Here is an 18174-nt window from a genome sequence, read left to right as displayed (position 1 = left end):
GGCTACCTTACTCATAATGAATTTAGTACTACCAACATAATTCTTTAATATGTGTAGCCTATATCACTAACAAATACACTAATAGCTAGTAGCCAGAGTAATTTGTGTCATGTTGTAATTATTAGCCTATTATAATTATTATGTTTACTATTTATTATTGGCTCAAGAATAAATAATAGGGAATAAAAATATGAAATGTAGATTTTAATATAGCCTAAACATTGCAGGATACATCATTCTGCCGATACTGAAACCAATGCTATTTTAGTCTTTTTTTTTAATAAAAATAGCGTGTATATTATTTGTAACTGTTCATGCATATGCATATTTAAAGTTACAAAATTCAGATTTTGTGAAGCTCTGTCATTGTACTTGTGTCTGAAATTGCAATATAAAGTGAATGATTGCCATCTGGTGGTCGAGTGTTGAAACTACTATTGACCGCAAACTGAACAAAAAAACGAATAAATTCATGTTTAAATTCAAAGAAGGGCCAAATGTAGCTTTCAAATTTTTCTTGTTAGAATATGTGAAGACCTCATATGAATTTATACATTTCGCGTGTGTTTGTACAGTTTCACTATTTAATCAAATTAATTTATTAGCTAATATATTACGTCAATCTAGATTTTTTTTAATTGATTATTTTTATAAATATGAACCTTGATTGTATTCTTGCGACTGAGAGTAGGTCAGTGTCATATTTGTAGAGTTTAATTGACCAATGTTGTTCCAATGTTTATTTTTTATTTTATTTTATTTTTTATTTTTTTATTATTATTTGTAATGCCTGGATCAGTTGTCGTCGTGACCTTATTTAAAGTTTCGTGTACTCTCCACACCACTAGATGGCGATAATGCGCTTGTAGAGTGAAGAAAAAGCACAGAGCAGGCACGTGGATGTGGGGAAAATATAGTTGATAGTTGAAACAACGCTTTTCTGTTTATGGAATATATGCGACGTGAATATAAGTAATTATAATTTTTTGTTAGACACGTTTAGTTTGGAATCGAGTGTCATCTAAGCGTGATATAGCCACATACTGTTCTCCGTCTGCTGTCTGCGTTTGGATCAGTCGTTAAACGTTATTTTAGACGTCCAGATTGCGGCCTCGAGTTGTTTTCATCAGAAGGTCTACAGGGGAAATGGCAAAAAATAAACAGAAAGGCAAAAAGCAACAGAATGTATTTCAGGTTGCGAACAAACAGTCAAAACCCAAGACCAAAGCGAAACCCGTCAAGACCTCTTTGAAACATGTGAGTTCAAGTTTTGTTTACATCAGTAATGCGCCTTCAGGACTGCACACAGTTCTAGAGATTTGGAAGATAAACAAGTTGATATTCTGCCCACAGATAAACACTTTGAGAAATGAAAAAGTGGAGAGCTTAAATCAGATGTTCACAGAAGTACAGCGAGATGTCAGAAGTATATCAAAATCAACATCCAGTGAACCCAAAAAAGCACAGAAGGTCAGATTTTCCTGTTTTATTTTTTATTCGTAGCTTTAAATTGTAAGCTATGTCCAAATGAAATCTGGAACTTGACTTTCTATCAGCTGTTTTTCCATTAAGTGTTTTTGTTCTTTGTCTCTAAATGTCACTGTCATGTTTTTTTTAATACATTTTTTATCAAATGCATTGACATTTAATGCCTCGTGTCCAAATACTTTTTTTCTTGTGCTGTAAATGCGTAATGTTCACCGTCACATGTAAACTGTATTTCAGGTGGTCAGAGAAGCTCCACGAGAAGCTGTCAATGTGGATAATGCTGCCCAGCTTTTCTCTCAACTGTAGAAGATCATTTTAACATGCTAAAATGTACGAATCACAGACACTTCATTACAAAGTCCTCAAACAAAAATAGTTATAGATAACTGCCAGTCAGCCATATTATTTATTACAAAAATATTCCCCCGTGTAGATTCAATCATGTTTTTTTGCATGATTTCTATCCCTCGTAGGACTGGTTTTGTAAATGCACTCCGCAGTTCATGCTGATCACACAACCAAGCCTAATGTCCAGAAAATACATTAGTAAGTTTTCCTAGAGCACTGATTTTCTTTAGGATTTGAATTTTGTCTGTGCTTGCTGAAGCATAAAGAACAAAGTCATTAAAGACTGAATTCTTTCAGAGCTGTTCTGTAATGAGTTGTGCTTCTGTTTTATTGAGTCAGCTGTAACAGGCTTTATATATTCTTCGGATCAATGTTTGAACTTGTGACCCAGTGGAAAGAGAGATGTCCAGTCGAGTCAGTGGAATTGAGATTGTTTGCTGGTGTTTTATTTATAGAAGGTGGGCTGGAAGGGAATTGACTTCTTTTTTTATTTTATTTTTTTGCAGTTCTAAGCACTAAAACAGCACTTGAAAGAATCTCTTCAAACCTTTATTCTGAATCTGCTTACAGGTTTTTATTTTAGGTGCAAATAATAATTGTGTTTATTCATCCTTGTGTGTGGTTCCAAACCCATTTGATTAAAATGTAAGTGAATTAATTTTCATTTTACAGAAAAGTTCTACATCAAGTCCTGTATGCAACATTTATCTTGAGTCCTTTATGCTGGTTTATAACCACAGAAAAGTTTGAGATCAAATAAAATTATTGAATGAGACATTTGTTTGTGTATGTGAATAAATTGTGTGAATCAGTGCATAAAAAATAAAATAAAAAAAATAATGCTTTTTAGAAAAGATTCATCAAATTGATCAAAAGGGATTACATATGTTACATACATTAATATAATATGTTCCAAAGGAGTTTTGCTGATTTCTGTTTTATATAAATGCTTTTATAAACTTTTAAGTTTGAGAGAGGCTCTCTTAGTTAATGTGAACGTTCCTTTATTTCCTATGTGTTGTGATAACAGCTCAATACCACTAGAGGCCAGACCTTTACAATAATAGCACTACATTAACAGCAAGACTCCCAAGTCACCAGATAAATACGTATTTTTCTCCTATTCACTTAGATATAACTAAATGTAAGGACAAGTATGTGGTTATCTTTTTATAAACAGGCATTTTGAACTAAAGTGTCCGTCTGTGGCTGACACAATGAAGCATGCAGTGTTTAAGAAAAACAAGCATGCTTATAATGCACTTAAAAATAAAGGTTTTTGATAGGCATCTACGATCCATGAAGAACCTTTAACATCCATGGAACAACAAGGTACTATATAGTGGGAAAAGGTTATTTAGTTTATGTAATTCTTTACACTTAGAAAAAAAATGTTCTTTTAAGAACTGCTCTTTGGGAACACAAAATGGTTCTTCAGTGGTGGCACTACAATATATATATATATATATATATATATATATATATATATATATATAGATTATTTTTTGGAGTGTGGCACTTTAAACCTTTCTCAAGTCTGAGAGGGGTATGAGAGTTCACTGGTGCGTATATGCCATCCTGACAGTATCAGGGACTAAGCAGAACATTTGTGGGTGTTGAGATTCATTCAATCTGCCATCGAGCTTTCAACCGAAGACTTGACTGCATGAATATATCAAACCTTAAAGAAGGATGAAAATAATGAGTTGCTCTCTCGTCGTGTAACAATTATCCACAGTAGTGAAATACCCAAGCTCAATATCATAACGCAAAGCTGTTGTTCTCGCTTTTAAAGTAAAATATTTGTCCCCCCAAAAAGGCAGTTTTTTTTTCATGAATAATAAAAGTCTGCAGGCAAGAGATTTGTGCAAATTAGGCTGTCAATATATATCTCACATCACTCAAAATTGAGAATGTTGTGAAATAGCATTTTTGTGTGCTCGGATCCACATTTTGTGCTCGGCTTTTTCAGCAGCTGTTTATGTTGTCTCTTGGAACAGCTGGGGGTCTTTCATAAGGCAGTGAAAAGCATAAATATATCATTCGACTGGTAAATCAGCCGCATCTCTTCAATACATGTTCATCTCTTGCAAAGTCGGTTCTGCAGAAAAACATGATTGCTTTCTACGCACGATAACAAGCAGTTGTCAAGCACTAGGTGTCCAAATCTTCCTAAAACAGGAAATGGGGGTTTGCTCCGAGGGTCAGCAGAGGAGTTAGGTGTGTTTTCCATAGCTGTCAAGCATTCTGAGCTTCCTGATGCTTTGCAGTGAGATTTGGAGCTCTGCACCGCATAAAACTCGAGTCTAACACACTCAAACACGCACACACTCTTCACAGAGCTAATGTGCCACCTTAGACTGTTCTGTGGCTCAGTCTCGCATTCATTTGTCACATACCCACAGATGATATCATTTCCAGACGCCTGTTTATGTGGAAAGGGTTCTATATGGGAAAATAAATGGATCTTTACAAGCAGACTTTCCCAACCGAAGGGAGCTGTCAGCAATTTGGCTCTGCATTAGTGTGGTGAAGCTCAGCATTATCCAGGTCTCTCTGGTAATTTCAGCATTACTGATACTGTCTGATGGAAAGCACTTAGAATTCCATGCACCGCTGTTGTTGCTGTCTGCAAAACCTCCTAGAGTTCTTCAAAACAGGTCAGATCAGCCACAAACCGCGAGGTCGAACAGGTATTGATGCAGTCCCCTAGAAACCCGAGCTGGATAAAGAGTCAATCAATGTTAATTCCTCAGTAGCTCTTTGCAGTGCCCTGCATTGGCAATGAGATACATGTTCGGTTCTGGTGTAGCAGATCGAAAGTAGGTTACCTGATATAAATGCTTGTGTTTATCTAGGATCAGTTGTTATCCAGCTACTTGTAAGATAGAAACTCGAGGGGGTGGTTTTGTCACAAAACATTTTTATTTATTTTTTTACCAAAGGCAGTGGAATGAAAAAAAAAATGCAAGGTATGGGATATGAAGTTCTTTTCAAGCACCATGTTTTTAGAAAGTCTTCATGGTTTTGCAGGAGATGCTGCAAAAAAATGTGAGTTGTGAACATAATGGTCAAACACATCAATCTAACATGTTCACATTGGGAAAAAATGGAGGCAACATAGCTGTTTCTATTTGTACAGCCCCTTAATGTTACATATGATGGAAAGAAGTTGAGAAATAAAAGCAAGCACCTTAAGTTGTTGAAGAAGAAGCATCCAGTGTCAATAATATGATTTAAGCACTGAATTCACTGGAAACTGCTTTGGAAATGTTTATGTCAGTGCCTTCCCCTCAAAGCAAACTTTCTCAACCTTCTGACACTCTCAGGGTTGCTCCATTCTGCTGTCGATCCCACAATCCCCTGCTACTTGGTTCCCATAGTCAGGGTAGCGACATATTTAATTGTTGACAGAAATGATAATGAGGCTTTGAGGAATAGAGGTACAGTGGGTTCAATGGAGTTTGATGTTTAACAACATGCCGAAAGTTCAGCTGACAAAACTTTCCACAACCCCCTAAAAAAAAAAAACGGTTTAGTTATTAAAAGGACATGATCTAGGACTTTAGAAATATGAAATGAGCGTTCTTTCAGCTCTGCTGCAGTGGACACAAGAGCCTTGCATATAGCGACAGATATTCTCATGACTGTGCTCCATTTAGCAGTTTATTTTGGCAAGAATCTCTTATACAGAAATAGACCCTCTGACCAGTAGTCTATGTACAGCAACCAACCACCATTTCTTTGGTTTTACGTGGTTTTTAGCGGCGTGTAAATCTGGGGTCTGAGACTGAAACTATAATAACATAGATTTCCTCAATTTCAGTCTCTGTTGTACTCCAGTATGTTACAATTTAGGGTATTTTGCCTAAACACATGGGCTTTCCCCATATTCAGAATACAGAAATTTCCAAAAGTACACAATGCGAGTCGTTTAACCTGCCAATTAGAGATTTTTTAAGAAGCCCGAGGTTGAGGGCTGCTCGGTGTGTGTGTGCATTTCAAGCTCTTAAAGGTCTGCGCGGAGCTCGTTTCACACACCAATGACTCACTGCTCACAGCAGACATTCATAATTATAGACAATCTGCTGATTAACCCTACGTCCTCACATCACATCTCGTTATGCCCTGAATGCCACCAAGATGAAAAAAGGTGCTGCTTTTGTTCACATTAAGACTCAAATTGATTTAGCTGCTCCAGAGCTCGTAAAGAAAAGCACCATTAATCTAAACCATGGCTGACCTTCAGTAAGTGAGAATTACATGTTCTCCTGCAGTTTTTTAAGTTGAATTATAACCTGTACTGTATGGAAGCGTAGTCTTCTTGGACTTCTTTGGAAATTTCTGTAATGTTTATTGCATCTGATCTTAGACTTGACCATACCACTAATACATTGTATATATGCTTTCATAAGCGCCCAAATAAGTGGAGAGACCTCTTCTGAACTCAGTTAATTGTTTTCTTTCAGATTTTTACTAATTGTAAATGAGTTTACAGCTGAGAGTGGATAGGAAACCAAAAGTCATTTCACTCGTGGACCAAGTTATTGCATTTTGACGAAATATATGTCTCTGATGAATTGAAAACCTCAAGCGTGCATGGATTAATCTAAGAAAAATGAAAATTCTGCCATCATTTACTCACCCCCTGCTGCTTCCAGACCTGTATGAGTTTTTTGCTTCTGCTGAACGCAAATAAGATATTTTGAAGAATGCTATTAACCAAACAGTTGATAGTAGCCAGACTTTCATATTTTGTTCCATGGAAGTCAATGTCTACTCTTTCATCAAAAGAAAGAAACTGCATATCTTTATATATGTAATATTATTCATTATAATATTTAGTTATTTAATTTTCTTGAACTGAATGGGTATAAAAACTACTGATTGCTTTTAACTAACTTTTGCTTGGCCAGTGCTACAAGTCAGAGTGAAACAATTTTATTTTTATTTATTTATTTAGTTTTTTGCTTTACTTGCACAGCTTGACAGAAAATTGACATTTCTGACAAAACCTGATGTGGATTTGTGTAGGACTGCGGCACATCAGTGCTGATTTGACCAGGAATCAGAGGAGTAATCATTAATCAGGACAGCTGTTCGTATATTCTTGTATACGTTCATATGAGTCTTGTTGAGAATAATCACAGAGAGCTGTGCTGCCCACCGGCTGCTGCCGCATTATTCCAGCCTTTTCTTCCTCTACACCAGCTACTTCACGCTCAGTCCATTTCCCTTCACCAGTATTGATTACATAAAGTCTCTCTGATTGCATAAAGACCCTTGAGAAGTCTGTCTGCCAGGTGCATGACCCGAAGACAGACAGAGGAAAGTCTGATCCTGGTATCAGCTCTGGAACGGGATTGACTCTAAGATTCCCCTCCTGCCCTTTCACTGCTGTAGCCTTCAGTCATTATTATCTAGAGACTTTCAGAGGGGTGAACTTTTGGAGAAGGAATTACTCCAGCTAATTTTCAGTCTATTGAGTTTCATCTCACACAACCTGAATAGTCTTTTTTGCTATAGTTGCAGCTAGTTTTATTGTGTTTTTAACTAGCTTTTTGTAAAAACATGCTCTATGCTCATGCTCTCTTTTCTTTTTTTTTTTGGTTTTGCTTTTAACATTTACCTACAAACTTGCAGTTTTTCACTTTACAAGATGTTAATTGATGGACTGGAGTGTGGATTACTTGTGGATTATTGTGATGTCTTTATCAGATGTTTGGACTCTCATTCTGAACATTTCTAAAATTAAAGGCTTTGTACATGTAATTATTATGACTCCGTACATCTCTTTATGACTTCCTTGAGAGGGTCAAGCCATATTGCATTATTGCAATATTATTGGAAATTCAGTTAATCAATTAAACATACAATACAAGCTTTTACAAAACAAAATGCTTACATTTTTGAAATATACCATTTGGTAACTAAATTTACTTTGGCATTAAATAATTGTTATTCTTAATATAATTAAAACGATTTATACAAATATAATTTATGTTTTTAAAAATAAAAAAGTTTTATAGTTAATAGTTGTTTTCATGTAAAAAAATTATTATTATTATTATTACTATTATTATTATTATTATTATCATTATTATGGAGTGTATGAGGGTCATTTGCCCTAAGATGGAGTAATGTCTCATCAGCAGAGGACTGACAGCACACATCTGCAATGTCTGAAACTCATAAATCTCAAATCATAGCAGATAGTAATTATTGAGCGCTGCTGGCGCGTGACCTCTTCAAGTCATTGCCCATCAGAGGCAGTTCAGTCCGTTCAATCAAAACTCAAGGAACATCAGTCTACAGAGAGACATTTAGACCCCAGACATCAAGAGCTGATGAGGACATGGAAGGCTTTCCACTTCAACAGTGTTGAAGGAAATCAATATGCAATTTTCCCTCTGAATCTGTACTGGATCCAAAAAAAGAAAAAAAAGAAATCCATTTTCCATTCCTTCCACCTGAGCTTCTGAACAGCTGGGTCAACAGCTTTTGTTCCTCAGACTACAGTAATTAAACTACTCAGCCTGAAGACTCTTAATGACTTAGAGTTGCATTAATAAATCTAAATGAATGGAGATTTAGCTGGTGAGTGGCAAGGCTTAAAAATTAAAGAGATGCATGGAATAACAAAAAAATCTGAGCTTTGTTTGGCATTAAAATGCAGTCTCAGTATACTTTAATCTCAGTTATGAAACTCGAAAGGTTCTGTCTTTTACTAATAGTAATAATACGTTTTTTTTTTTTTTTTTGTAGCGCCTACTGTAAACTCAGAATGGTCACTTAAGTTATAACAAGTAATCAACAGCAGGCAAAAGTAACATCAAATTAAACGTGAATTTATGCAGAAAGACTGAAATAGTATTTTCTTGTAAAACATACTCCAATAATCTAATAATAATTGTATTTCCAGCTTTGAAAAATCTGTTTGACAGTGTTTATTGTTAAAATCCAAAGATAAAGTAACGTTAACAGACATTTAAGAATACTGTAACAATTGTATTTCATTAACTATGACTTAATGTGAAGAGTTTTTATTTTTATTTTTTACATTTTTAAATAAAACAGATCATTGGATGTTTCTTCCTTTCAGTTTTTCTTAAATGTGACAATTTCACATTTAAATGTTACTTGTCGCTTCTTTGTCATTGAAAATATTACTAGCACTTTTTGAGTGAAAGTTGTTTCAACACAATTTTTATTTTCAGTGTACTAAGAACATGTATTTTATTTTTCATGATGAAAACTGGTTTGAATCAGGACATGATCATGACTTGTTTATCTGTCCCATTAATCATACCTATCCTGTTATCAAGCGTGCAAAGATAATTTAAGAAATGTTATTACTCAACTAAGAATAAATTTAATAGTATTATGTCATAGTCAACTCTAGATGACCTATCAAAACTCTTTCCATTATTATTATTAATATTTTTTTTATGGCAGTGCGAGTCATTAGAAAACGTTTCACATATTATTGTCATAACAACCAACTTCATTTGAATATTTCTCAAATAAGGCCTGTGGAAAAAAGTCCATATCCAGCCCTGAGCTAATATAATATAAATGTTAATGAAGATTTGTTCAGTGAGCTGGGAGATGAGTATTTATAATGCTGCAAAACCACTTTAACTTTTGGATATGATACTGGAGTCCTTCTTCCCTTTTTTTTTTGCAGGAGGATATAGTAACACAGCTGACCGTAAAATAAATTAGGCCGATACTGAATAATGAAAAAATGTGACTATTTGGCATATTCCTAGACGCCGATATGAAATTTGAAAACCTGTTTTCACTCTTATGGGGAATGGTAATGCAGCTGGAATCCATCCAAATGCAAATGTTTTTTCCTCATTCATGTATAAAATCACGATAATTGGATTCTGAAAAGTATTTTGTAAACAACAAATGTCACGCGATCATGTTATGACAGATACAGTCACTGCATATAAAAATGTTGCAATGCATTTTTTCTTGATATTTCACTGAAAATACAGACAAATATGGCTGTGGTAGGTCAGTATGACGACATAATGGTTATTTGGTCATTTTCTCCATTTATATTAATTTAATTAATCGATCAGATTAGTGCTTTCTAAACAGCTTCTTTCATTTTGTCTCATGAATATTGCTGAAATGAGATCGGGAAGAAGTTAATACAATGAACTGATTCCATATGAAGTGGCCAGTGGCCCTAATTAACCCAGTCTTTTGGTTTTGATGTTGATAAATTGAGTGGATTTGATTCACCATCTGCTACAGCTGCACTCAGGTGCATCCAAACCCAGGACAGGTGCTGCGATGCCCCCCCAAAACCTCACATACACACAAACCCAACGCTAGCTGTCTCTGCCTGCTGTTAAGAATATTCTATAGGCTTAATGTTACTCAAAAGTGGTATTTTGAGACTGATAAATATTTTAATATGCAATGTAGTGTTTGAATGAGCCACATGAATACCCTTGTGGCCACCAGTAAATATTATTTTATTCTTAAAAAATTACAATTTGCTGAAAACGTACTTGTCCTCAGGCCATCCAATATGTAGAGATTTTTCTTCATCGCAACAGATTTGGAGAAATTTAGTATTACTCATCAATGGATCTTCTGCAGTGAATGGGTGCCATCAGAATGAGTTTGTAAGAAATAATCAAGAGTCTTCTATATATAATGTTGCTTTTTGCAGTGAAAAAGTAACATTGTCTGATTCAGGAGAGAAATATTCACAGATCAAGCATCATTTACAAACATGACGGTGGATTCATGAGAGGACAACAGGGGATGGACTTCCTCACTTGAGGAGGTTTATTATAGATTATGCACTTTAAAATAAAAAAACTTTAATGATGTTTTAGTTTCTTACAAACATGCAGATCATAAGTCATTTATTGAAGGACAGGAGTCTTGTGGATTATTGTGACGTTATTAATCAGGTGTTTGGACTCTCATTCTGACGGCACCCATTCACTACAGAGGATCCACTGGTGAGCAAGTGATGGAATGGTACATTTCTTCAATTCTGTTCTGATAAAGAAACAAACTCATCTATAAGTTGAATGGAAATTAGCTTTTTTAAGTTTAACCATTCCTTTAAAGCCAATGACTTTTAGGCTGAACTTTAAATATTGCATTCGGTTCCACTTCAAAACATATATATATATATATATATATATATATATATATATATATATATATATATATATATATATATATATATATATATATATATATATATATATATATATATAAAATAAAAAATAAACTTTTTTTTTTCACAATTTTTATATAGTGATTGTAATGGCAGTCTTTTCTTAAACCACAAAGCCTATAGCCAGACAACAAATGAAACAACTGAAAATACATTCAAATAATAGCATGCCAATCATAAAAATATCTTTACAAATAGTTTACATTTCTATACAATATGAAGTAATATTACTAGGTCTCTGAGCTGAGCTGTTATGAGACCTAAACCGTATAGAATAACCTTTCTCTCAAACGTGACACTGATTTCAAAACAGAGAAAAGAAGAATCAAATTTTTCTAATGGATCCATTTTCAATCAATCTTTTTCTTTTTTATGCTATACACATCTTTCCACATTCTGATTTAAACAAACAAATTATGTACAGCAGCAGAATGAAAATGTCAGCAGAACGAAGATGAACATTCTGACGCTTTTTCTGTAAATCTGCCATACAAAAATAGAGTTCATTATAACACACTCCATACTGAATGACATCATAGAGAACAGAAACAGTGACCACTACATGTCGATCCAATTCACACACATATGCATGATAAAAACCAAATACAGTGACAATATCATCTTTACAGTATCATTACAAATCATGACACATTAAGACAATTCTTTTCTTTTTTTTGAGTTACTGCGGTCTGACAATATCAGTCATCCTTAAGTGTCCAAGTGTAAGAAGTCTGATGAAACTTATTTGGCAGTATGGAGCTAAAATGTTTTTATTGAATCAAGTACTTGATCAGTTTGGACTTGATTTGGTCTGGGAAAATTACATTTTGATCCATGGAATACAATTACACAATCGGATTTTATACACACACACACACACACACGGGCACTCAAAACATGTTTTCAGAAAAATGTGGATGCAGATGCAAGTAATCAAAAACGAGCAGACACACACACACACACACACACAAATTCATGTTCATTGCCCGACCTCATATTTTAAAATCTTTCAAATTCTAGAATTATTTAAATAAGTTCTCTGTTAATACTGAAGGTTTCAAAAATGCCATGTTACATTTCTGACATTTAAGGCTCATTTTCCACACACAGACTGTAAAAACCTTTCATCTTTGCTTAAGGAAATTTATCCTTGAGGGAAAAACCGAACTTTAATGTATGCATTAGGAACTTCAAAATTAGATGTGAACTTCATTGCCTTTTACTGGAGAAATGCAAATCATATATGATTGAATGTGCCAGACACTATTAAAATGAAAAACAGCTGAAGTGACTAGCAGATGCTAAACTTGTCAAAATATTTGCTCTGCATCTAATCAGCCAATCGAGAGCCTTCATGGCCTTGTTTGAGAAGAGATGTCCGTCTTCACAGAGTTTCATGTCTTCTGTTCAATGCAGAGTAGATTTCTTCTCTGGATGTAGAACTCTACAAACAAGACTGTATTGCACTTATTTGCATCTGTGATCAATTTCATTCATTCAGTAAACAAATGCATTTATAAAAGTAAGAATATATACTGTATTCAATTATTTTTTAATCGTCTATGAAATATAATACAGAGGGCACAATAAACTCACCTTCAGTTGTCAATATCAGACACATGATTCTCCATCTGAAACAAACAAAAAAGAAAATCAGTTTAGGAATACAGAACAGCTAAGCAAAATCTGATCTTTCAAATTAGAAATGCACTTTTATAGACCCAATTTTAATAAACTGCTATGAGCAGTCATAGTCTCAGTAATTGAATTCATTTGAATGCAAAGCCAAACACAAAGATAATCTAGCCATTCATCTGTTAAGAAAGAACAGCTCATGATTGCAAATGACCCTAAGATTTACTCGCTCAATACTTACATTCATCATTATATAAAACAACCCTGTGACCTTTCGTAGAAACATATTCTGGGTCCAAAATCACTTCTCTAGAGTTTCTTTTAAAAAGTCAAGCCAATTTTTATCTGTATTGTTTGGGTATCTACTGAACCCAGCTGTGTTGGAGGTCATGCTCTGACCTGAAATGTCTGTAACACTGCTGGGAATCTTTCCAACGGGGTTTCGCCTCTATGTTTCCCTCCAGTTTAACCATCGCAGGAGCTCATTAAAATACAGTCAGCCTGTCTCCTCAGTGGGAAGCACATCCTAAATCTTAATTTGTCTGTGCTGTTGGTCGCGGTGCTGCTGGACCCTAGTGTCTCCAGAGGTTCTGACTCGGTTTTAATTACAGAGCGTGACAGGTGAGGGTTAAGAGAGCAGGAAGCAGCCCAGCGGAACCCTGTCAGCTTCTGCTCTCCCAGCCCTGCGTCTCTCATGTCTGCAACCATGAATAAATCTGCAGAATTAGCTTCGAAGGGGCTTTTCAGAGCCACTGCTGCCAGCAAGGCCCGCGGGGGGCTAACGTACCAGATCAGTGCTGCCTTCCTCGTCGTAGTCATCCTCTCCACCATCCGTCATTTCTCCCGCCTCCGCATCCAGCTGTCCTTCCCCTCCCTCCTCTCCGGAGTTATCTGCCATCTCAGATATCGACCCCTCGTGCAAAGAGTCGCAGTTGTCCTCATATTTTCTGTGAGGCTCTGAATGAACGACACAGACATATGAGACGATTATGGCTTATATCACAAATATCGGTCATACTGAGAGCAAAATTACATTTTTGTTTTTCATCTCAAAATATTTTTTCCACCTAAAAATTTGAATAAATTTGCTCTTTTGTTGATTTTGATTGCTTCCATTGTCTTCATTTGTAAGTTGCTATGAATAAAAGCGTCTGTTAAATGACTAAATGTAAATCTAAGAATTGAAAGGTTTACAATTTGTCATTCAAAGAAATATGCAAGAAGTTAGATAGATAGTTAGATGCAAGAATTATTATATGCAGACATTATGTGTTAATCATTTAAAGCCTCACATGAAATAATAGACAGAATATATATATATATATATATATATATATATATATATATATATATATATATATATATATATATATATATATATATATATATATGTATGTATATATATATATATATATATATATTTAAACTGAACAGGTTTATTGAACTTTAAAAAAAAATCTAATATTTAAGGTTTTATGGCTCATATACATTATATAGTTTCATACAGTAATAATACTTGGAGGAAAAATGCTTTGGTTTTATTCAAACTGATCAAAAATATGCACTTCGGTGCAAATACTAATATTTATATGGTAAAAAAGTACACTGTACATTTTTTTCAGATTTGTAATTTAACAGGTTATTGGAGAAAGTTTTACACTAAATATTATTTCAGTCTATTTTTCTAATTTACTAGCAATTTCTGGTTACATTTTGATTATACATTTTTTTAATTATTTTTAGAATGTAAATCAATGTGATCTTTATAATAGTATAGCAGACAACTTCTATAATATATATATATAAATATGTTTTTAATCTCTATCTCCCAGTTTTAATTTAAATTCTTAGCTTTATGATATTTAAATTCTCAAAGATCTATATCATATTTAATACATTTTAAATGTATTACATTTTTTCATCAATATAAAAATTCTTATGTTTACTTTATGAAAATAAGTAAATATTTCAAAATTCTAATGTTTACTTTATGAAAATAAGTAAATATTTCACAGCAAACAAAACCCAAAACAAATAATAGAATTATTAGAATTAGACAAAGTATTTTTTACTTGTTAAAAAAAAGGTCTAAACTATCAATTAATTGAAAGATGCCATGTAATTTTCTCTGCAATATTTTGATCAGGTTGATAATTTAGAGGCCTTAGAAATTTGCTTAGAAAATATACAGTAAGCTTTATATTACGATAAACTGTAGAAGTTCTACCAAAGAAAGTCAGCGATACGGGTTCAGAATGACATCAGAGAGAGTAAATGATTAAAGAACTGTAATTTTCTTTTTCTTGCATCTGTATGGCTCAAGCACAAGCGATGGTCCTAAAGTTTGACTCATGAATGTGCGACGACCGTTATGCTGCTCCTCGGTGTGTCTGCTAGATGAAATCAGTGCTCTCATCTACTGGCGAAAATAGCGTAATGGGATTTTCTATAGTAAAACAGTGCAAGATTGCCTGTATAACAGTTCTGATAAATTGGCTGCTGTCTCCTTGCCTGTCACAGAGATGGATAGCACATATACACTCCCAATATTTCTCCCCGTACAGCCGATGTTTGCAACCCTATCTAGACTTGATTTTATTCCTGCTCTCTTATAGTTCTCTGTCTGTCTCACCGCACTCGGATCTCTGCTGTTTCTCGATCTTCTCCAGGCGGCCCAGAAGAGAGTCAATCTTCACCTTGATCTGAGTCAGTTCACGTTTGATAGTCTGGAGTTGATCGGACTTCACTGCAAAAGAAAACGCATCGAACACACATGAGGAAAGATCTTTGGAGATTACAGCGCATCCATACTCATCCTTCTATCACCACAGATAATTCATGTCTGAAGACTCTTTCAGGGCTGCTGATTCTAAACTAAGAGTTCAAAGAATTCACTGTCCTGCTGCTTTTAATTTAGTTTTATGCCTAATCTCATTCAGGCACGCTGGTTGATATCAGCCAATGCTAGCAAGACCATGTTACTCCACGCGTTTTCATGGATATGGCTTTTATCAGTCAATAAAACCAAACAAGACCTGTTTCAGTTATTTGGAAATACATACAAATATTCAAGTTTGAAGAATTTTTTCTGTTACTTGACTCTGGAATTTAATATTAGCATGCTGTTCATTAGATACTGCGATATATATATATATATATATATATATATATATATATATATATATATATATATATATATATATACCGTATTTTCCGGACTATAAGTCGCACTTTTTTTCATAGTTTGGTTGGTCCTGCGACTTATAGTCAGGTGCGACTTATTTATCAAAATTAATTTGACATGAACCGAGAGAAATGAACCAAGAGAAAACATTACCATCTACAGCCGCGAGAGGGCGCTCTATGCTGCTCAGTGCTCCTGTACTCTACACTTGATATCATAGAGCGCCCTCTCGCGGCTGTAGACGGTAATGTTTTCTCTTGGTGCTTGGTTCTAAATAAATGCGACTTATAGTCCGGTGCGACTTATAGTCTGAAAAATACGGTATACACACACACACACACACACACATATACAAACACATATATATGTATATACACACACAGTTCTGGCATGAAACTCTAGATGGTGCAGTAGAACAGGTCTAACTCAATCTGACCTTATGACATCATTATCACATGGCACAGCTGATTGGTTCTGCCCTCTATTGGTAGCAAATGGCCTGCTGCTCAACATTCAAATATATGACTAGTGCTTGCTGTAGCAGTTGCAGCTCGCTTCAGAAACCGTCCACCTTCCCCAGCTCCACCTGTATAGATCTGCTATGTGGTGATTCATATATGATGTTATTTCATGTATATTTGCAGCAGTAATATTTCTTAGATGATCACAGCAGCATGTTGTGGATGTATTGGCAGTGGAAAATGTCTCGGTACTTGCTCTGCCGCAGCAGCGTAGCAGATATATTCCGTCAAGACCAAATACATTAACATTATCATGTACATTACCATGCCAATCCCTCAGAGAATTTTCATGACACATACATATATATTCTGCAAAATATATACATATATTTTCTTCAAATAGTATGTAAATATTATTTAATACATTGAATTAACATTACATGTTGTGTGTAAAACATACTCTGTTTGCTTTATTAAGTTAAAAATGTTTTAACACTGTAGATGTTAGCCTTCAACTGTAACATGGTATCTGATCTGGTCGGCTAACACTTGTGTTGTAGTTCAGACTGAAAGCTAAACTATATTTTAAATCTGACTTTATGACCATTGAGTTCATGAGACATTTAACCCCCGGTCACCCTGAAAGGCTCTCCATGCAATGAATCCATTGCGTCACATAGGATAAAAAGTCTCTGCTCGATGCCTGCTAGCTTAATTCATGCTGCTAATTTCTGTGAATATTCAGTGCTTTAAATATGTCCGCTGCTTTTTTCCCCCCATCTGACAGCTGTCAGGTTAATCTCCCTCAGATGACTACACCATTGCATGCACACTGAATCTAATTAACACTTCAAATCAGCAGCCCTCTCTGGGCAGACCAGAATGACCGTGGTCATAAAGAAAACCCAATATGCTGAAAAAAGTGGCAGCAAATAGTATGCAACTCTGGATCAGTTTAAAAAAATATGGAAATGGTTTAGACGTCTTCAGACACATGGAATGTCATGCTTTCATGAGTTTTGAAATCAGGCCCAAACCTCACTTTGTGTAGATCTGTGTCTGTATGACCCTTTCTGCATTCACATCTTTATGTTAGTAGGTGGTGGCTAGTGAGTCAAGTGAATCAAATGTTTCACTCAAAAAATCGGATTCAAAAAACTGTCTAAGAGCGTGCACTGAATTATTCAACCAATTCATTCAAAAACAAATTCATTCAGAAGCAAAAGATGAAATGATTAACTGATCCATTCAATAATGTTGAATTAAAACAGATTGTCTTTAAACATGCGGCATTAAATCAATAATATAGTATAATATATAAATATATAAATAAAATAGTTACTATATTTACATTAAATTATTAATTCAGGAAATTCATTCAAAACATTAAATTCAGGACCTAAACAAGCAACTCTGACACTTTATGATTAAGACATTGAAGCATTCAATCGATCTGTTCAAAAGCATTTACAAATGAAACAACATTTGTTATTGAATCATTCCTGAAGTGATTTCTTTAAAACTGCTAATTAATTTGTGAAGTCACTGAATGGTTCATACACCCAATTTCATCGCAAAGTACTAATTTATGCAGGAACTAAACCAAAGGTTTCTTTATGAATCATTCATTTAATGGATTATTAATTCAAGAGATTCATTCAAACAACATTTACTTTTTGAATGCATCATTGAATCCTTCAGTCAAACAGTTTGTTTGGGAGAGTTCATTCAAAATTTTTTTTCAAAAATACTAAATCAGGCCAAAATAGTGGCTTCTTTAATCATTCATTTTATTAATTCAAGAGATTCCTTCAAAAACTGAAGTGACTGTTTTTATGAAT

General features: G+C 34.5%; 2 protein-coding genes across 7 annotated transcripts in view; one reads left to right on the top strand and one right to left on the bottom strand.

The window, feature by feature from the left end:
- Window positions 1-858: 858 nt before the first annotated feature.
- On the top strand, window positions 859-2611 carry LOC128013351 (ribosomal biogenesis factor). Its single transcript, XM_052596276.1, has 3 exons — window positions 859-1257; window positions 1354-1470; window positions 1726-2611. Exons 1-3 carry the CDS (start codon window positions 1147-1149, stop codon window positions 1792-1794), a joined length of 297 nt encoding a protein of 98 aa, XP_052452236.1. The 5' UTR covers window positions 859-1146; the 3' UTR covers window positions 1795-2611.
- An 8785-nt stretch (window positions 2612-11396) lies between these two features.
- Window positions 11397-18174, bottom strand: part of LOC128013347 (RNA-binding Raly-like protein) — a 116720-nt gene continuing 109942 nt past the window's right edge. For all 6 annotated transcript variants that reach the window (XM_052596271.1, XM_052596269.1, XM_052596268.1 and 3 more), the window contains 4 exons: window positions 15321-15434; window positions 13476-13645; window positions 12650-12684; window positions 11397-12497 (listed from right to left, as the gene is read on the bottom strand). In XM_052596271.1, the coding sequence (XP_052452231.1) occupies window positions 12652-12684; window positions 13476-13645; window positions 15321-15434 (317 nt within the window). In that variant the 3' untranslated portion in view covers window positions 11397-12497; window positions 12650-12651. The remainder of the gene's footprint in view (window positions 12498-12649; window positions 12685-13475; window positions 13646-15320; window positions 15435-18174) is intronic.

This window comes from Carassius gibelio, chromosome B24, assembly GCF_023724105.1.
Source record: "Carassius gibelio isolate Cgi1373 ecotype wild population from Czech Republic chromosome B24, carGib1.2-hapl.c, whole genome shotgun sequence".
Lineage (NCBI taxonomy): Eukaryota > Metazoa > Chordata > Actinopteri > Cypriniformes > Cyprinidae > Carassius > Carassius gibelio.
This window is presented reverse-complemented; position numbering and strand designations above follow the sequence as displayed.

Bases quoted from the DNA above. Each gene is read 5' to 3' on its own strand.
- LOC128013351 (XM_052596276.1), top strand. From the start codon at position 1,147: ATGGCAAAAAATAAACAGAAAGGCAAAAAGCAACAGAATGTATTTCAG. The intron at 1,258-1,353 runs GTGAGTTCAAGT...TTCTGCCCACAG, and splicing joins TCAAGACCTCTTTGAAACAT to ATAAACACTTTGAGAAATGA. The intron at 1,471-1,725 runs GTCAGATTTTCC...ACTGTATTTCAG, and splicing joins AACCCAAAAAAGCACAGAAG to GTGGTCAGAGAAGCTCCACG.